The sequence below is a fragment of the Anabrus simplex genome, chromosome 11 (assembly GCF_040414725.1).
Source record: "Anabrus simplex isolate iqAnaSimp1 chromosome 11, ASM4041472v1, whole genome shotgun sequence".
In the NCBI taxonomy this organism is placed as follows: domain Eukaryota; kingdom Metazoa; phylum Arthropoda; class Insecta; order Orthoptera; family Tettigoniidae; genus Anabrus; species Anabrus simplex.
In genome coordinates this window covers 120624446-120642880 of record NC_090275.1, presented here as the reverse complement: position 1 = coordinate 120642880, position 18435 = coordinate 120624446, and the positions used below count along the sequence as shown (strand labels likewise).

The 18435-nt window shown below is 36.7% G+C and overlaps 1 protein-coding gene across 2 annotated transcripts in view; it reads left to right on the top strand.

Annotated features, from left to right (window-relative positions):
* Positions 1-18435, top strand: part of LOC136883058 (uncharacterized protein C19orf47) — a 282706-nt gene that overhangs the window by 52509 nt on the left and 211762 nt on the right. For both annotated transcript variants that reach the window (XM_067155204.2, XM_068229576.1), the window contains exon 5: positions 7620-7802. In XM_067155204.2, the coding sequence (XP_067011305.1) occupies positions 7620-7802 (183 nt within the window). The remainder of the gene's footprint in view (positions 1-7619; positions 7803-18435) is intronic.

Here is an 18435-nt window from a genome sequence, read left to right as displayed (position 1 = left end):
TTATTATATCCTGTTATGCTGTAATAGAGATTAAAACTGCCTTTAAATGTTGAAACATCAAAATATCTAAAGAAATATGCAAATATTTCACAACAGTAGAACGGAGGGCTTAGACCTGGATGTAGAGATCCGTATACGAATAGAAATAGTTCGTATTAGCTTTTTGAAAATAAGGAATCTACTGTGTGACAGAAGCCTCAGCTTGGAGACATGTCACAACTTTGTCAGGTGCTATGTATATTCAGTGCTTGTGTACAGCGCTGAAACATGGACTCTGAAATGTAACACCATTAAGAGAACAAATGCCTTCGAGATGTGGGTGTTCCAAAGGATGTTACGGATCTCGTGGACTGACCACAGTCTCCAGTGCTCCTGTACTAAAACTGAGACAATAATTTACGATACCCTCATTTGTTGGACATGTATATTTGTGTGTGGGGACTTTTATCTGCAATTATCGGCCATTGTTGAACTGCCGTTAATTTATGCGCCGGTACTGTGGGTATTTAAAATGCATTTAAAATCCATTATTACGTCAATAATTTTGATTTTCCTTATTGGCCCAATAAGCTAATCCTTGACTTGAGCATGCGTAGTGTCTCTCTTGAACGGAGCGCTCTGCAGTTGTTTTTCTGTCTCGTCAACTAGCGAGCAAGGAGTCTTGTTCTGAGCGAGCTGTAAGATGGACGCCATTAGCCTTGTTCCTTAAAAGACTTTGAAAAGTAACGAAATGGAGCTGAATACTCCCGGTTAGGTGGGAGATACTGTAGGCAAGATGCCTAAATACGTTTTTAATCTTATGTTCCTCTATTGATAGTGATTTGATTCTTTAAATTCTACTATGTGAGTGTTGAGTGTGAGCCTGCATGCCAAGGCAGGCAGATTACCTCTGAAAACATGTTTCTGGTGTAAGTTTGTGATAAAGGATTACACTAATTTGGATACAAAACCACCAGCATGTAAGTAATATTTATTCAAAAATTATTTTGGAGCAACGTCAACTTCAGTGGATTACTTGGAGGAGATATTGTTTACAACCGTCGTCTTGGAATTTTCAAAAACATTATCTTGTCCGTTTACGAACCAATGTGTCACTGTTATTTAATTTTAGGCCTACCTCGAGTTATCGCCAATGTAGTGTGAATTGAATCTGAACTCTATACCCGGTATTTGGAAATTTAGTAGCCGACTGAAAAATTTAAATCACTATTGATAAAATTCTCATGTAAAAGTGATATGTAAATTTAATTACGAGGCGAATTGGAAACTCGCGGTGAGCATATGTGCATTATGTCATTCCTTCCTTGCTGTTATTGTGATTGTTGTATGTTTTTGATTTTCTGCTCCATATACGGTGTGCGTATTGTTTTGGTAGTTCGTATTGTTATTTTTATTATTGCACCGTGTGTTTCTCTCACTGCCTGTTTTCTCTGATTTTGAAATGCGTACTCTGATTGTATCTGATTTCGTGTGATTTTCTAGATTGTGTCGTGTGGCTATTTTATCCCTTTTTTTGCCGATGTCTCCCGCATTCGGTCTTATCTCATGTGCTCATTGTTGTGGTTCCAAGGCCACCTCGTAGTTAATTTAATAACGACCATCTTGGTCTTATGTAAAATTATTCCTTATAGGAAATGCCACCTTCTATGAATTTAATCTCATGATACATGTAATTATAATTTTTTTATTATTATTATTAATAGTCATGTCAGTACTCCTCGGTTGTAAAAATCTGAAATTTCTTTGCCCGGTTCATGAACTTCGAGGTGATTAATGCTCACATTCCTTATTCTTACGTAGTTTTGTTACATCACTAGCCTAAATATTTATTATCTGGTAAACGCTAAAATTTTGGCAGGCTTTGCCTATTATTAAATGAAATTTTAATAGCTTGGGTCGTGAGTTGCTAGCTGACCTTTAGCGTGTTTTGCTGTTCTGTTTACATTGTGGAACATATATTTTTTTTTCCTCCCCTTGTAATACTGTATGAATTTGGGGGATATTTTTCTGGTTCCTAGTTATTAACTTTTCGTTCGTTTCTTTAATTTATTTTGTAATTTTGGTTCTGCTTGCCACATATTTCGGGTTCGTGTGTATGGTGTGTATTGCCTAGTGATTGACAAAAGGAAGATTGAATCTTGTTGCAACAAGTTAATTATCTATGGCCAGTAATTAATTTACAATGGTATACCTTAAGGTTTAAAGTCTAATATTAAAATTAAAAATTAAATTTTTACAAAAGGCATTTGTTAATAAGATTGTAATCCTCTTCTGTATTATTCTGCTACTGGTCTGAGTTAGTACAATTTGGTTTTAATGAATTCAGTTCATTTTTTTAAATGTTAAGTGTTTTGAAAGAAAGTTATTTACCCTTTATTTATTTTTTAAGAAAGAAGGTATTTATTTAACTATAAATGCTATGAATTGTTTTTTTTTTTCTCTTTAAGTAAACATCTTATTTACAATTTATTTCGTCTGCCATTTAGTAGTTAACAATGTTGACCTGCCAACCTGTCAAATGTTAACGTAAGATCCTGCCCTTTTCATTCCCTATTTTGCCCTCCACGCTTCGTATTTGGTGCTACTGCCCTTATGGTAAGTATTGTGTTTGGTTTTCGTTGCTGTTTGGTGCTTTTCTTGATAAGGTTGCAAAAACGCATGAGGAGGGAACGAATGTTGATATTGATCATATGGATGCCGTTATGCATCAGTAGACTAAGCGCCATTTGATGAAAATTGAGATTTTAGCGCCAACTTGTAGAGGAAGGCTTGAACTATTTATAAAAAATTCCCCACTGCATTACAAGAGGCTGTTATTTGTTATTAAACAGAAAACCTAAGCGACAAAGCGGGAATCAGTTAAAATGTAAATTGCATCAGTAGACTATGCGACGTTCCAGTTTGCATCATTAGACCAAGCGCCACATTCCTCACTTTGCACGCGGATGACAGCGAGGGCGCTCGCGTTTTCGATAGTGCTGACATTTTTACGTGGTTATACAATGAGTGGTTTATCAAGTGACGAAGTTCAGCGATGTATCAAGTACTTCCAAAAGTAAGGAGAAAGACAATGCTACTAATGCAGCTTGCTACGAAGGTTGCGTCTGAGAATCATTCTCTAGAATTTGATGGTGAATCTCAGGAAGTAAATCTAAGTCAAGACAGGGACGACCAGGGGGAAAGCAGAGTTCCCTTTCACCAGGCATTAACACCTTTGTGGCCAAAAGGAAAACCTATCTCTGAAGCCAAACTAAGTGACATGAGTTTGCTGATGCACCTAATACCTGCAGATGCCAAACAATTTTACCAGAATCTTCAAGCAGATTCTGATATCGTGGATGACGTAGATGGATTTAATGGAGATCCTGATTTCGATATTGAATGAACTGAGAGCAACAGTCGTATTACCTGTCCAGTGTTTTGTGTGTATTTATGAGAGAAAATATCTTCAATCACATTTTCTGTCTCAAGCAGAACAAAACTTACCCTTAGGCTTAAAAATATCACGTCAATACTGTACTCTCAGAATATAATAGGCCTATCGTGAAGGAAAATCCATTCAAAAATTGTATAGACTACAATGTCTTACCATTTGTATTTGACTCAGATAATTTGAAATTCCTCAAATCGGCAAGTCGTTATACCAACGACTTTAGAGAATAGCTTCCCTCCTAGAATTTCTCCAGCCGGGCTGAGTGGCTCAGACGGTTGAGGCGCTGGCTTTCTGACCCCAACTTGGTAAGTTCGATCCTGGCTCAGTCCGGTGGTATTTGAAGGTGCGCAAATACGTCAGCCTCTTGTCGGTAGATTTACTGGCATGTAAAAGAACTCCTGCGGGACTAAATTCTGGCACTTCTGCGTTTCTGAAAACCGCAAAAGTAGTTAGTGGGACGTAAAGCAAATAACATTATTAGAATTTCTCCATGTAAAACTTAATGGATCAAGCACTTAGCAGGCCTTTTCAGACAGTAGGAGAATCATTTTTTAATCACGGCTGCCGCCACGTTATATTTTTTGAAGTTTTACTCAGTAGATACTCAACAGTTGGGGGTTATTTGTGTAGCATCGTGATACATTATTCGCACTTGAGAAAATACTTAAATTGCATGAGTAGACTAAGCGCCATTTCTTCAAGAAAATCTATGAAGTGCGAGTGTAAAAATGTTAAAATTTGGTGAGAAGGTACAATCTATTATCCTACAACACCAGTAATTCCATATTTAGCAAAATTATGTTCGGTCGAATTTACACATAGAACCAAATTTAAACGCGATTATCTCGCAACCAACTTTTGGCGCTTGGTCTAGTGATGCATAATGGCATCCATATTATGAGGAAAGAAAAGTATAGGCAACTTAAATCGATCATGCATGGACGTAGAGGAAACTCTCTCAGCTGAGGAATTTACAGGACTAGATTCTAGTAGTGGCCAACCTTCAGTAATGGAGAAGGCACTACAAAAAGAACAGTAGAAATGCTTAAATACCTAGACATTTTAGTTTTTCTGTGCACTGGCAGAAAATGAAAACTGCTCATACCAACTAATAAATTACACTATAATTCTGTGTAACACTATAATGGGAAGAAATGACTACCTCTTCACTTCAGCTTACTGTCAGTAGGTAGAGATTAGGTGAGATAAATTGGAAATAAAATATATTACTGGAATATGAAGGAATGATGTTCTATTTGAATATTTATTATGAAGATGGTAATTAATGAACATATGTAATTGAGTATAAATGTATGAGCCTAATATGGTGGATCAACAATCAGCCAGTGTGTTGTTCAAATAGAGTTGGTCAGTTGGCTTGTAATAGCCCTTTCTGGCTCAGCAAGGAAAGCAACTGGGGAAAACCTGGACACGTATGTGATGGTAGATCTGTTGAGGATTCAATCAACCTTTGGGCTGAGACGGTACTAGGAAGAACTGAACTATTCTATTTACTAGTTTTTATTTTACGCCTATTGTGTTAACTTTCAGGAATTTCCATAAGCTTTTTCAGGTTAATGTTGTCCTTGTTTCCAACATTTTCTGGTGTTGAGTCATCAGCCTATAGACTGCTTTGATGCAGCTCTCCATGCTACCCTAATCCTATGCTAATGTAACTACTACATCGTACCTACTCTAATCTGTTGGTCACATTCATATCTTGCTCTACCCCTGTTGATTTTACTGTCTACTCTTCCCCCCAAAACTGAACAAGTCCTGAGTGTACTATCATTCTGTCTCCTCTTCTGGTCAAATTTCTTCAGATTGTTCTTGTTTCACCAAGTCAATTCAGTATCTCTTCGTTTTTGATTCGATCTACCCATCTCACCTTCAGCATTCTTCTGTAACATCACATTGCAAAAGCTTCTATTCTCTGTCTTTCTGAGCTGCTCCATGATTCACTTCCATATTTAGTTTCTTAAGGAAGGTCTTCTTTGCTTGTGCTAGTGTGCATTTTATGTTCTACTGACTTCTGCCATCATTAGTTATTTTACTACCCAAGTAACAATATTCATCTACTTCCTTTAAGACTTCATTTCCTAAGGTAATATTTCCTGCATCACCTGCCTTTGTTTGACTGCACTTCATTACATTTGTTTTAGACTTATTTATTTTCACCTTGTGCTCCTTACCCACGACTCTGTCCATACCATTCAGCAATTTCTTCAGATCTTCTGCAGACTCTGATAAAATAATATCATCAGCAAATCTCAGGAATATGATTTCCTCTCCTTGGATTGAGATTTCCTTTCCAAATTCCTCTTTGATTTCCTTTACCGCATGTTCTATATAATTAAAATTGAAATAATTGATAAGGAGATTCCACCTATTCAATACCAAAGAATAAGAAATGCAGTGAATTACATTCTCATTTAATAATATTTAGAAATGGTACCGGTATCGACCCTAGTCCAGGTCGTCATCAGCCGATTAAGAAATGGAAATCAATGCATAGGATCAGTAGAAGAGGCAATATGAAAAGGAAATGAACGGGGGTAGACACTGTAAAACTTAGAAGAAGTAAAATACAAGTCATTCAAAAGAAAAACAGTGCGCAATTCTCTTAGCGGCAGCAAGGCACACGTAGCGCTAGGCAAAATTCCCACAATGATTACGAATAGCGGAGAACTGTTCAAAGTCAGTTATTTAAACACTGTCAGGCATAAAGTCACATCACAATCGAACACATACGAAGGTCCGTATTCGTGTAGGAGTTGAAGACGAGCAGATTCATTGAAGCAACTTGCCAGCTCCCGGTGATCAGCGCGAACACATTCAATATCAGGCACTGTAGTTTCAAACGCCAAAGTAAAATGGAGAATAGCTTGATGATCCAGTTATTTTCCTTGGTTGCGGGAAAGTAAGTATATAGATAAATATACAATTCAATATAATTGAGTGAGTAATTGTGCTCCTATAGAATTCTTAGAACAGTTGACGTGAAAAAACAATTGTGAAGAGAAAAAAATATAGTAAAAAGCACAATACCGGAAACAAATGAAAACGTATATGCACAGTGCGCAATTTTTAAAACGTAAAAAATTTAGGTCTAGATTGAAGTAGTCGAAATCGGCGTAAGGCAGGAGTTGAGTATGGATGAGAAAAATCTATAGGAGCACAATTACTCGCTCAATTATATTGAATTGTATATTTATCTATATACTTACTTTTCCGCAACCAAGGAAAATAACTGGATCGTCAAGCTATTTTCCATTTTACTTTGGCGTTTGAAACCACAGTGCCTGATATTGAATGTGTTCGCGCTGATCACCGGGAGCTGGCAAGTTGCTTCAATGAATCTGCTCGTCTTCAACTCCTACACGAATACGGACCTTCGTATGTGTTCGATTGTGATGTGACTTTATGCCTGACAGTGTTTAAATAACTGGCTTTGAACAGTTCTCCGCTATTCGTAATCATTGTGGGACTTTGCCTAGCGCTACGTGTGCCTTGCTGCCGCTAAGAGAATTGCGCACTGTTTTTCTTTTGAATGACTTGTATTTTACTTCTAAGTTTTACAGTGTCTAGCCCCATTCATTTCCTTTTCATATTGTCTCTTCTACTGATCCTATGCATTGTTTTCCATTTCTTAATCGGCTGATGATGACCTGGACTAGGGTCGAAACCGGTACCATTTCTAATTATTATTAAATGAGAATGTAATTCACTACATTTCTTATTCTTTGGTATTGAATAGGTGGAATCTCCTTATCAATTATTTCAATTTTAATTGTGTTATTCTTCAATACGGAACAATGAAATTTTTAACTTTAAATGTTCTATATAAACATTGAAAAGGGGGGAGGGGGGTAAACTGCAGCCTTGCCTCACTCCTTTCTGGATTGCTCCTGCTTTTTCAGAGTTCTCGATTCTTATCACTGCAGACTGATTTTTTTTACAGATTATAAATAATTCTTCATTCTCGGTATTGGTCGAAACATTTTTTGTTTGTTTTATATTTCATGGGAACTTTTTTCGATTGTAGCCACGTGCATATTTTAGTTGGAACAGTATTTCATCATCTTAGTATTTTCTATCATAAGCTGACATAGTTGCTTATTTGTAACATAGTATGCTTGAGAAGTCCTTTCAGGCTGTCCCTGTAGCTTAATGTAATGTTGTTCAGTTCCAGCAGTAAAGGCAGCTAAGTTGGTTCCTGGCATCAAGAGGAAGGTTAAGACAAAAGAGAGTGCTCCTCCGATAAAAAAACCGCGGAGGGTTCTACCAGAACACGAAGGGCGCTACAAGATCACCATGCCTTCAGGATCAACACCTCGCACTCAACAAATTCTTGCCAAACAGGGACTCTGTAAGTAATTTGCTTGTGAGACTTGTGCCTTCTTATACTGTAGAATATAGTGTTCAGGATTGCTTTATATGCCTTCGTGGTATACCATTGGACAGGAATATCAACTAACAATTTATTATTCCAATATAATATGTCCATTATTGGAAATTATAAATTTTCCAGCTTATTTATTCTTGGTTACCAGTGTTTTGGCTTACAGTTTGACCCTTGGTGGAGGTAATACCACAGAAGTTCATCTAGCAGTGTCTGTACTCCATATTAGGGGTAGCTGCAAAAGGTACCTGTACTCCATATTAGATGTAGCTGCAAATGTTGTCTGTTTCTGCATGTTAGATGTGGCGAAACATTTGTACTAATAGCCTATAAGAGTTGAGACCCGGGAAATGGTTAGGGTGTTCCCCTAAAGCGATACGCAATTCCTGGTGTTCTTGTTCTTGGGGAACTGTAGAAAGTGGGCATCCAGCAACAAAAATTGCAACCATAAATGTCTCGACCCTTAAACAGCAAGACAGAATAATACACGGAAAAGGACATTACATTTTTAAGATTGAGCGAAACCAAGTGGAAAGGCAAGGTACAGAGGAGATTGATGAAAGAGATTCTGTTATTTTGGAGTGGAGGTGCAAACCACGATAATGGAGTAGGTTTTATTGTGAAGGAAGACGTGGTACAGTACATAGAGGTCTACCAGAATCATGAAAATCACACTTGGCTTTAAGAGTGGAGTTCAATATTTTATCCAAGTATATGCACTTTAGACAGGTAATGTCAAAGGGAGTCTACAGGAATTCTTGGAGGAACTGGGGTGGTGCATTGAAGATAAAGAAGTTGTGATAATGGGAGACGTGAATGCACACACATAGGAACAGACAGACATTTACCTGTCCTTTCAGCTATGGAAATAAAAATGCAGAAGGAGAGCTACTTCTAGATTTTTTTGTGAGGAATGGATTAATAGTAGGCGATACATGGTTCAGAAAGAAGAACAGCCAAAAAATAACTAGATATGAAAGAGTACAAAGGAGAACAAACACAAGGATGGATCTGATTTTAGTTGAGAGAGAGAGAGAAATACAGATAATTGAAAGATGCCAAGATAGCAATTTGAAGGAGACCCTAAAATTAAGGCTTGGTAAAACTGTGAAATTAAAAAAGACAAGAGAAAGAAAAATTAAAGTATGGAAATTAAAGGAAAAGGGAGTATAATATAAGTTCCATGAAGAACTGAAGAAACAAACTTCTAAAGGAGAGGTTGGCAGTGTTGAAGAGGAATGGGCCAAGTTCAAACAAGGAATGGTGAAATGTGCATATGATACCTGTCGTAGTGTCAGGGAAAAAAGAAGGAAAAGGTAAAGGATGCGGTGAAAGAAAAACAAAAAGCATCGAGGAGCTGGATAGGGGGCAGAAATACAGAGAGTAGGCAAAAGTATCATGAAGAAAAAAAGAAAAAAAGAGGATGTTAGACAGTTTTTTTATGGATTGGTTAAAACAAAGTAAACAGAAAAGATTTATAAGCACAGATACCGGGAGTATTATTTTGCTAAATGACTTAATATCAAGAGAAAGATGAGGAACATGAAGAAGTGGAAGAAATCCAGAATGAAGATATAACAATGTTGGTAATAGGAACTTTAAAGAAGATGAAAAGTTGCAAATCATCAGGTGTGGATGAGATGATAAAAACAGAAGGACCAGTAGGCTTACATTTTATATATAGATTATTTCAAGTGATATGGAAGATAAAGACGTACCAGAAGATTGGCGTGATACTCCCAGTATTCAAGAAGGGTGATAAGAAAAGATGTAGGGGGAATCACCCTCATTTCACATGATCAAAGATCTTTGAGGGGATATTAGACAGAATACTGAGAATGACAGTAGAAAATATGGATTTAGAAGAGATAGATCAACTTCCGATTTAATTTTTGCATTAAGGAACATGATGGGGAGAAGATTGGATTCAGGAAGGATTTAGTGATGGCATTTATAGATGTTGAAAAGGAATATGACAGTGTACCACAGCAACTGGTCGTGGATGCATTGATGAAAAAGAGGATAGGCAGAGCATAAGTTCAAATGATCATATTTTGTAAGCATTGTGAGGACTCAGATAGGACAAACGAACTGGTTCAGTGTAGAAACAGGACTTTGACAAGGAAGTATATTATCCCCTCTCCTCTTCATCACAGTCGTGGATGAAATCCCCAAGAGTGTACAATAAAAATGGGTAGCAAAGAGACAAAGGCCACGTTGTAATACGGGGAGAAGTACAAGAACAATGAAGTTGTGGAAAGCTTCAAATATTTGGGGAGTATACTTACAGGAGATGAGAGCCTCCGTGGCTCAGGCGGCAGTGTGCCGGCCTCTCACCGCTGGGTCCCGGTCAGTCCATGTGAGATTTGCACTGGACAAAGCGGAGGTGGGAGAGGTTTTTCTACAGGTACTCCGGTTTTCCCTGTCATCTTTCATTCCAGCGACACTCTCCACTATCATTTCATTTCATGAGTTAAATTTTAATGTTTATAAAGGAACTTTATACATGTTTCATCCTTTGTACTTCTGATCAATTGTGACAAGACCTTTTATATAAATTGAGAATCTTCCTACTCTAAGTGGAACTCAGGACTTTCAGGATTCTATCTCGAGTTAAATAATTATGTTATGTTAAAGTGTCGTTCTGATTGGGACTGTCATATTTACAGAGAAACTCATTATGTAGTTCGACCTTTGTATAACGTTTCATTTATGACAAGACTTTTTATTTACTTGAGAGTCTTACAATTCTAAGTCAAACTCAATACTTTCAAAGTTCTAATTGAGTGAAAAGAATTACAGTAAAACCTCGTTAATTCGAAGTCATTGGAATGTTAAAATTGGACTTTGAATTATGTGATTTCGAATTAACCGCCAACTTGTAGTTCAGATATGCCTCATCACAAAATATTCTTAAGACCTGTTACTGCATGCAATTAACCTTGACACGCAGTTTAAACCTTTCAAATGCCATAGGAGAAAACGATTTCTAAAATGTATCCAACCAGGTACAAGTATTCAAATGATGCACTTGGACAACTTGCTGACAAACATAACCTCACGCAATGAAAGGGAAAAAAACCCAGCATGATTCAAAGACGAGAAGAAATCTATGTTGGCTCCCCTGTGCAAGTTCTTTATTATTCATTGAATTAATGTTGGCTACTGAATGCATGATTCGAAGCAGTGTATTGATTCATTCAAGTGTCCGAGTGAATCAATTCACAGGAACAGCGAGCTCACGACACACGATTCAGCTTACTCCCAGCGGACAGGTCTGAGTGGTGCACTCACTGGACGTTGACGAGGAGCCGAGCTTCCACTGCAGCGAGACAGTGAATCATGGCACATCGAAAGAATCGTGAACGAGCGCAGCTCAGTGAGACACAAGATACACACGGCTCCTTATCGGCTCACTGGACACTGGCGGGTGGCGGAGAGCCGAGCTTCCGCTGCAGCAAGACGTACAGTGAGCCATGGCACACCGAAAGAATCATGAATCACGAGCACGGCTCAGCGAGACCCAAGATACACACGGCTCCTTATTGGTTCACTGGACAGTGGACACTGGCGGAGAGCCAGGCTTCCTCTTGAGACAATGCATACAGAGCCATGGTACACTGAAAGAATCGTACGCTAAATGGACTCCCAAGCTCAGCTCATTTTCATTCACTGTCCTCTTCTTACAGGGAGGTTTAAATAATAGGTGAATTTATTTTCAGTGTTAAAAAGGTAGTCGAAACATAATTCTAAAGTAGCTAGTAAGTAGGTAGGCTATTAGGTTTTAATGAATCTTAGTATTATAACTTAATTGACATTTGACAATTAATTAAACTCGACTCTAGCCTGCCCTATGACTATGAGTCATGCTCATTACCACTCAAAAGTACCTGTTTTATATTGGGAAGAAAAGCTCAGTATTGTCTCAGTTTGTATGTCACATCGTTGCACAAGACTTCAATAACATGTGGACAGTAAGTGAGTCGACTGACGCAATAACTTTACCAACAGTATGTTGAATCAGAAAACCAGTGGGCTACTGTACATCTCGGGTAGTCTGTACAAAATATGACGATTTTAAAAACTCCTCTGCTGATAGAAAAATACAGTACATATTTTCGAAAATGACTTAGCAAGTTGGACGTGCAGTTAGTATCGCGTAACTATGCGCTTGCATTCGGAGGATGGTGGGTTCGAATCCCACCATCGGCAGCCGTTAAGATGGTTTTCCGTAGTTTCCCCATTTTTACACCAGGAAATCCTGGGACTGTACCTTAATTAAGGACATGGCTGCTACCTTCCTAATCCAGGACCTTTCCCATCCTTCATCGCTGGAAACCTTCAATGTATTAAGAGTGACTAGCAGTTTTTTTTTCTAAGAAAGGAATTCATAGTATGAAGACCAGATGGCAGCAGCGAACAATGAATGCTGTTGCTGCTGTCTTACATACTACACAGATGCAGTAGGAGCAGTGACTCTAATGTGCCGTGAATAGGATCACTGTATCGATTGTTAAAGTGAACGGAATCAAATGAATCGATTCAGTAAAATGAATCAAATGTCCCATCACTACATCGAATTACTGTACTGTATGCATTTTAGGTGTCCTGTACTTGCACGGAAAGTACGTACCCGATGTCCTCAAAACATTGTGGCTTATCGAACTTTTCTATGACGAGGGGAGAAAGTCTCTTCGCTTCAGTCTGCATTACAAGTTTACAACACAGTACAGTGACTATCCTGCGTGTGCCATACTGCTGTTCAGAAAATTACGCACTGTTTCTTTTAAGTGACTTACATTTTACTTCTTCTGAATTTTACAGTATCTATCACCTGTTCTACTGACGTGGAGTGAACTTGATCTTTTATTTTCTTTTCCCTATGCATTGTTTTTCATGTTTTAATTGGCTGATGATGACCTGGACTAGCGTCGAAACCGGTACCACTTCTACTTATTATTAAATAAGAATGTAATCACTGCATTTCTTATTCTTTTGTAAACTGTTTTTATCTTTAAATTGTACTTCTCTCGAAATTCTTCTCGTAATTGCCATGTCACAAAGTATTCTAAGACCCATTAACGCATGCAATCACCTTTTCACAGTTCATAACTTTCAAATGCTATGGAAAAAGCTATTTCCAAGAAGAACCAACAAGGTGCATTTACATTATTCAAATAATGCACTTGGATAAATCACTGGCAAACATAACCTTACACAATGAAAGGAAAACACACATGATTCAAAGATGAGGACAAATTATGCTGGCTCCGTTGTGCAAATGCTTTATTTTTTGGTTTATTGTACTGTTTGTGTCTTTTTTAGATGCCTTGTACTAGCACGGGAAGTGCCCAACGCCCTTAAAACATCGTAGCTTATCGAAAGTTGCTATGACGAGGAAAGAAAGTCTCTTGCTTCCATGTGCGTTGCAACACAGTTCAGTGACCCCCACCCTTGTACGATTTCCCAGCTGGAACTCTTTCCTTTAAAATCAAGGCCATTCGGGCTCAGCATTAAAAAAAAAAAATGCAGTTTCATTGGCATTTACAATATTGTTCGGTGCGTGTGAACTGATTATGTGCACACTTTTTCGCCAACAGCCAGCATCGCCAGTGTTCGCGGATTCTACTTCTCCGCACACTGCCTGCTACGTGATATTGTGGCATTTCTTAAAAACACTGAATACAAAGAATTATGATTTTACTCAAACTTAGCAAATATGAAGCACACTGTCGACGCACCGAAGTGAGTGAAAGTACGGAAAACTCCTCCAACAGGTTCCGGAAGACGAATTCTATTGTGATCCGGATAAATTTTAAATTGAAATTACTCTGAAAAATACTAACTTTTTTAAATGTTGAGGCAGTTGTGAATTAAAAGCCTGAATTTCGGTAATGGGGACGGACACTGTTCTTTGAATTATATTATTAATTATCCGTATTTCGAATTAAACAGTTTAAATAACATGCAGAACCGTACCTCATATTTCCGGGAACGGGAGTGGCTTCAAATTAGGCGGGATTTTGAATTAACCAATTTTGATTATCGAGGTTCTACTGTGTGTTGTGTTAAGTGTCATTCTAATCGCGACTTCAAGATTTTGAAATTGTGATTATTTGAAGTTTTCTCCACCTACTTTTAGGGGCATCATAAGTCCCATATTAATAATGTTTATATGTGCATTGATATAATGATAATATGATTATTTACAATTGCCTGTTCTCGTATTTGGCTGAAGATGACGCTCACCAGCATCAAAACTAGTTCCATTTAATATAAAAATTTCATTGTTCCGTATTGAAAGTATTAACGTTAAAAATTAAATAATTGAAAAAGAGGTTCAACCTATTCAATACATAAGAGAAAGAAATGTAGTGATTACATTCTTATTTAATAGTAATTAGAGATGGGACCGGTTTCGACCCTAGTCCAGGTCATCGTCAGCCGTTCAAAACATAAAAAACGTGAAAAACAATGCATATGAAAAAGAAAAAGATTAAGTGAATTCTGGATCGGTATAAGATGAAATATAAATTGATGATGGGGGTAGAAATTGAGAGTCACTTAAAAGAAAAACAGTACGTAATATTATGAAAGGTAGTACGGCACACGCAATGATAGGTAAAGTATCACAATGTTTATGAATAGTGGAGAACGGTCAAATGGGTTAGTTTTTACACTCTGTCAGGTACAAAGTCACAACACTATCGAACAACATATGAAGATCCATAAATATGTTGAAGTCGCAGACGAATAGATTTATAGAAGCAAACTGCCATCTCCGGCACTTTCAAGGTCATGCGCTGTGGTCTCGAACGCCAAAGTAGAATGGAGAATATCCTGAAGATCTAGTATTTGCCTCGGTTGCGGGAAGTTAAGTACGTATATATAGAAATATACAACGCAATTCAGTATAATTAAATGAGTAATTGTGCTCCTGCCGAGTCAACTGTTTTCCAAGAACTCATGGTTACTAGAAATGTTTTAGGTTAGTTGTGGCACCATTTTACTGCCCTCTCAAGCAGCCTGCTGTGGTGTAGAAGCATGAAACGTTGTAAATTTAAATTTTGAGGACTTTAATACAGGTAACCATAGGAAATCTGAGGGAACCAACAAACTATGGAAAAACATTTTATACGGGAACGTAAAAAACGGGCTAATACTGAAGCTTGAAATCACAGTAGTATCAGTAATTTTAAAAAAAAGAAGGGGAAGCTATAATTAAATAGCAGTAACATGATAATTTAAAACAATGGGAGACATCCATGATGTATGAAGCCAGATTCAGAAGGATAGATGAAAGAAAAAAATGTTACTTTTAAAATGAGAAACAAAAAGATAAAATTTTAAATTACTCCATTTTCCCTGTCTAACTCAAGAGGCAACACGGGAGATCCAGAGGTGGACCATTCTTTTGCGCGCTGTATACTTTTTAGAGGCATTTAAAAGGACAAGGGCTGACGACAACACACAAAAACACATACAGTAGTTAAACAAGGCACGGCATTTATTCAATAATTTAACACTTCACAATGATGGAATACAAAAATCTTCTCTTGCATGACATTATTCTTCCAGAAACTCGCGCTGTTAGACATTACAGAAATTTAGTGAATTATTGTCGATGTTGACAAAAGGTTTGGATTATTCTGTTACACATTAAAATTGTACAAAAATTTAGTAAATTATTCTCGATGTTGACGTAAGGTTTGGATTATTCTGTTACACATTAAAATTTTACAGAAATTTAATAAATTATTGTCGATGACGACAAAAGGTTTGGATTATTCTGGAATAAATAAAAGTAACAAAATTAGCCCAAAATTCCAGTCCATAATAAATCCATAAATAAATTATGCATCACTTTGTAATAATATAATGATATCCATTCTGTGTGTACAGGAGATAAAATGGAGGGGAAGTTAAGTGATAAATTGCAGGTATACTGCAGTGAAATGAACAATTTGAATAATTGCCGCTTAGCTCATGATAGTCATGGTCCTCATTTCCCTGTGCCCAGCTCCTGTCAGGTCGAGGCATTTATGGCACTTCTCCACCTTCCTCTCTCTCTTGTTTATCTTTATTGAATTGTGATGCATTGTTGTACGTGTCCCTCTCGTTTTCTTTCCGTCAAACTTTATCTCAGTCATCTGTTTTGGTATTATTTCCTCCTCCATCCTTTTTACACGTCCAAACCATCTTAGTTTACTCCTAGCAAATCTCTCATTTAGGTTTTCCATTCTGACCTCTTCCCTCACATCTTCATTTCTCAATCTGTCTTTCCTTGCTTTTCCTATCATACTTCGTACGTATTTCGTTTCACTGGCTTGAATTCTCCTCTCCTCCCTACTTGTCAGTGTCCAGGTCTCAATATGGGTGCATAATGCATTTTGTACGTTATCTCTCTATACTTCCTTATTCCACACAAGGTAGAATGCATTGCTCTCTTGCTAATCTCCATGTCCAGCCTTATATTCTGCATCAATTCACTCCCTAGGTACAGTGAAACCTCATTAAGACGTTTCTGCCGGGGCAAGGAAAAAGAACGTGTTAAGTGAGAAAATGTACTAATCAATATACCAATAAAAATTATCCAACAGGGATAATGTCAAAGAATAAATACTAGAATATAAATTCCACCTATTCAATACATAAGCGCTTTTTATTTAAAATTTGGAAATAGATCTTAACATATTAGAATACAGGGACATGTTTTGCCCATAATGAGGGCATCCTCAGCCTAAAAATGTCAAACCTGAAAGAATGAAAAAAATCAAAATCCTGATTGTTCTTATTCGTAGATTTTAACAAAGGTCTAAAAATATAAGAGGATACTGTTGTAGGTACAAATGTCTAAAAAAGACTAGCAAGTGGAAGACAGTAGTTATAAGTACTCTAACGACAAAGTCCTATAATCATTCCTTATTATAGATTATTATGAATGTCTTGTTTTTAAATGGGGTAACAAGTAGTGAGTTAAAGTTCAAAATGAATATGTAATCGTGGCGCTGTGTGCTGTGATCATGATCATGATCCTTGAGTCCAGTTAGTGGGGTAGGCCGTGGATAGTATGGGTATGACTTCCACGTTCCTTCGGAGAATTTCTTTGCTCACTGTCGGAGGCAAAACTTCACATGCCCTGATGAAGGGCAATGCAGTTTGGCTGAAAGCTTGGCTTTATTATTAAATATATATATATATAGTGGCTTTAATCCAGTTCATTTATTTCTTTATGTTAACTTGAAACTAAATTCGAAGTCAAAAAGAAACTTCAAGAATTATTTAAAGATCAGAAAGTTAACATGCCCCATTTACCTTCTACAGACATCAAAGGCTTAAAACAAAAAATAAAAGATAATAACCTTATAATCACAAAGGCGGATAAAGGTAATGTGTCGGTTATTATGCACAAAACATAGAAAAAACCGGAGCATTTTTCTCAGATAATACTTTCACAAAAAATAAAAAAGACCTGACTAACTCTGTCCAAAGAAAACTAAAACAAATACTTAAAAACATTAATTTCATCCTTAATGAGAATGAAATATCAATCCTAATTAATATGAATCCAAGACTACCAATAACAAGAGCTTTGCCTATGCTACACAAACCTGAAATGCCCATAATACCGATCATTAACTTCAAAAACAGCCCCACCTACAAAACCTCTAAATTTATCAATAGCTTTCTAAAAAAGTACTATACTTTCCAAAGTGGAACCACAATCAGTAATTCAATAGAATTTTGTAAAATTATTAAGAACACTAAATTAAAACCATCTTTCACCTTGAACTCATTCAACGTTACTAATATATATTCTACCATCCCCACGAAAGATCATCTAGATATAATTAAGAACAACTTAAGGACACATAAGAAACTTAGTAACTATGAAATAGAAGAATTTACATTACTCTTAGAATTTACACTTAACAATAATTACTTTTCCTTCAATAACACAGTATATCAATAAAGTGGTCTCCCAATGGGATCTCCAGTGTCACGTATCCTTGCTGAAATATACATGGATCATTTAGAAAAACATAAAATTTTAAATGACGAGAAAGGTATTATTATCTGGCTAAGGTTTGTCGATGACATTTTTGCAATTATAGATGAAGAAATCAATAGTAGCACTAATTTAATAGACCAAATCAATAGTTTAGACCCTTTCATAAAATTTACGTTAGAAACGGAGAACAATAAAAAACTAAATTTCCTTGATTTAACAGTTGAAAGCAAAGAAAAGTTATCATTTTCAATCTTCAGGAAACTGACTCAAGCTATAAATATCATACAAAAAGATTCGTACCATCCTGATCCAGATAAAAGGAGTTCCTTTTTAAGCATGTTAAATAGAGCCTTTAACATTCCCTTGTCCAAGAACGATCTCCAAAAATAAATTAATCTCATTTACAAAATACCGATAAGCAATGGATACACAAAACACTACATAGATATTTTAATAAATAAAATGAAGAATAAACCTCAAACGCAGCTGGTAAAAGAACATAAAAAGAAAAACTTTGCCACTTTTACTTATAATAATGGGAACATGTAGATGTGGGAAATTGTAGATAAATTTAAATATATGGGAGAA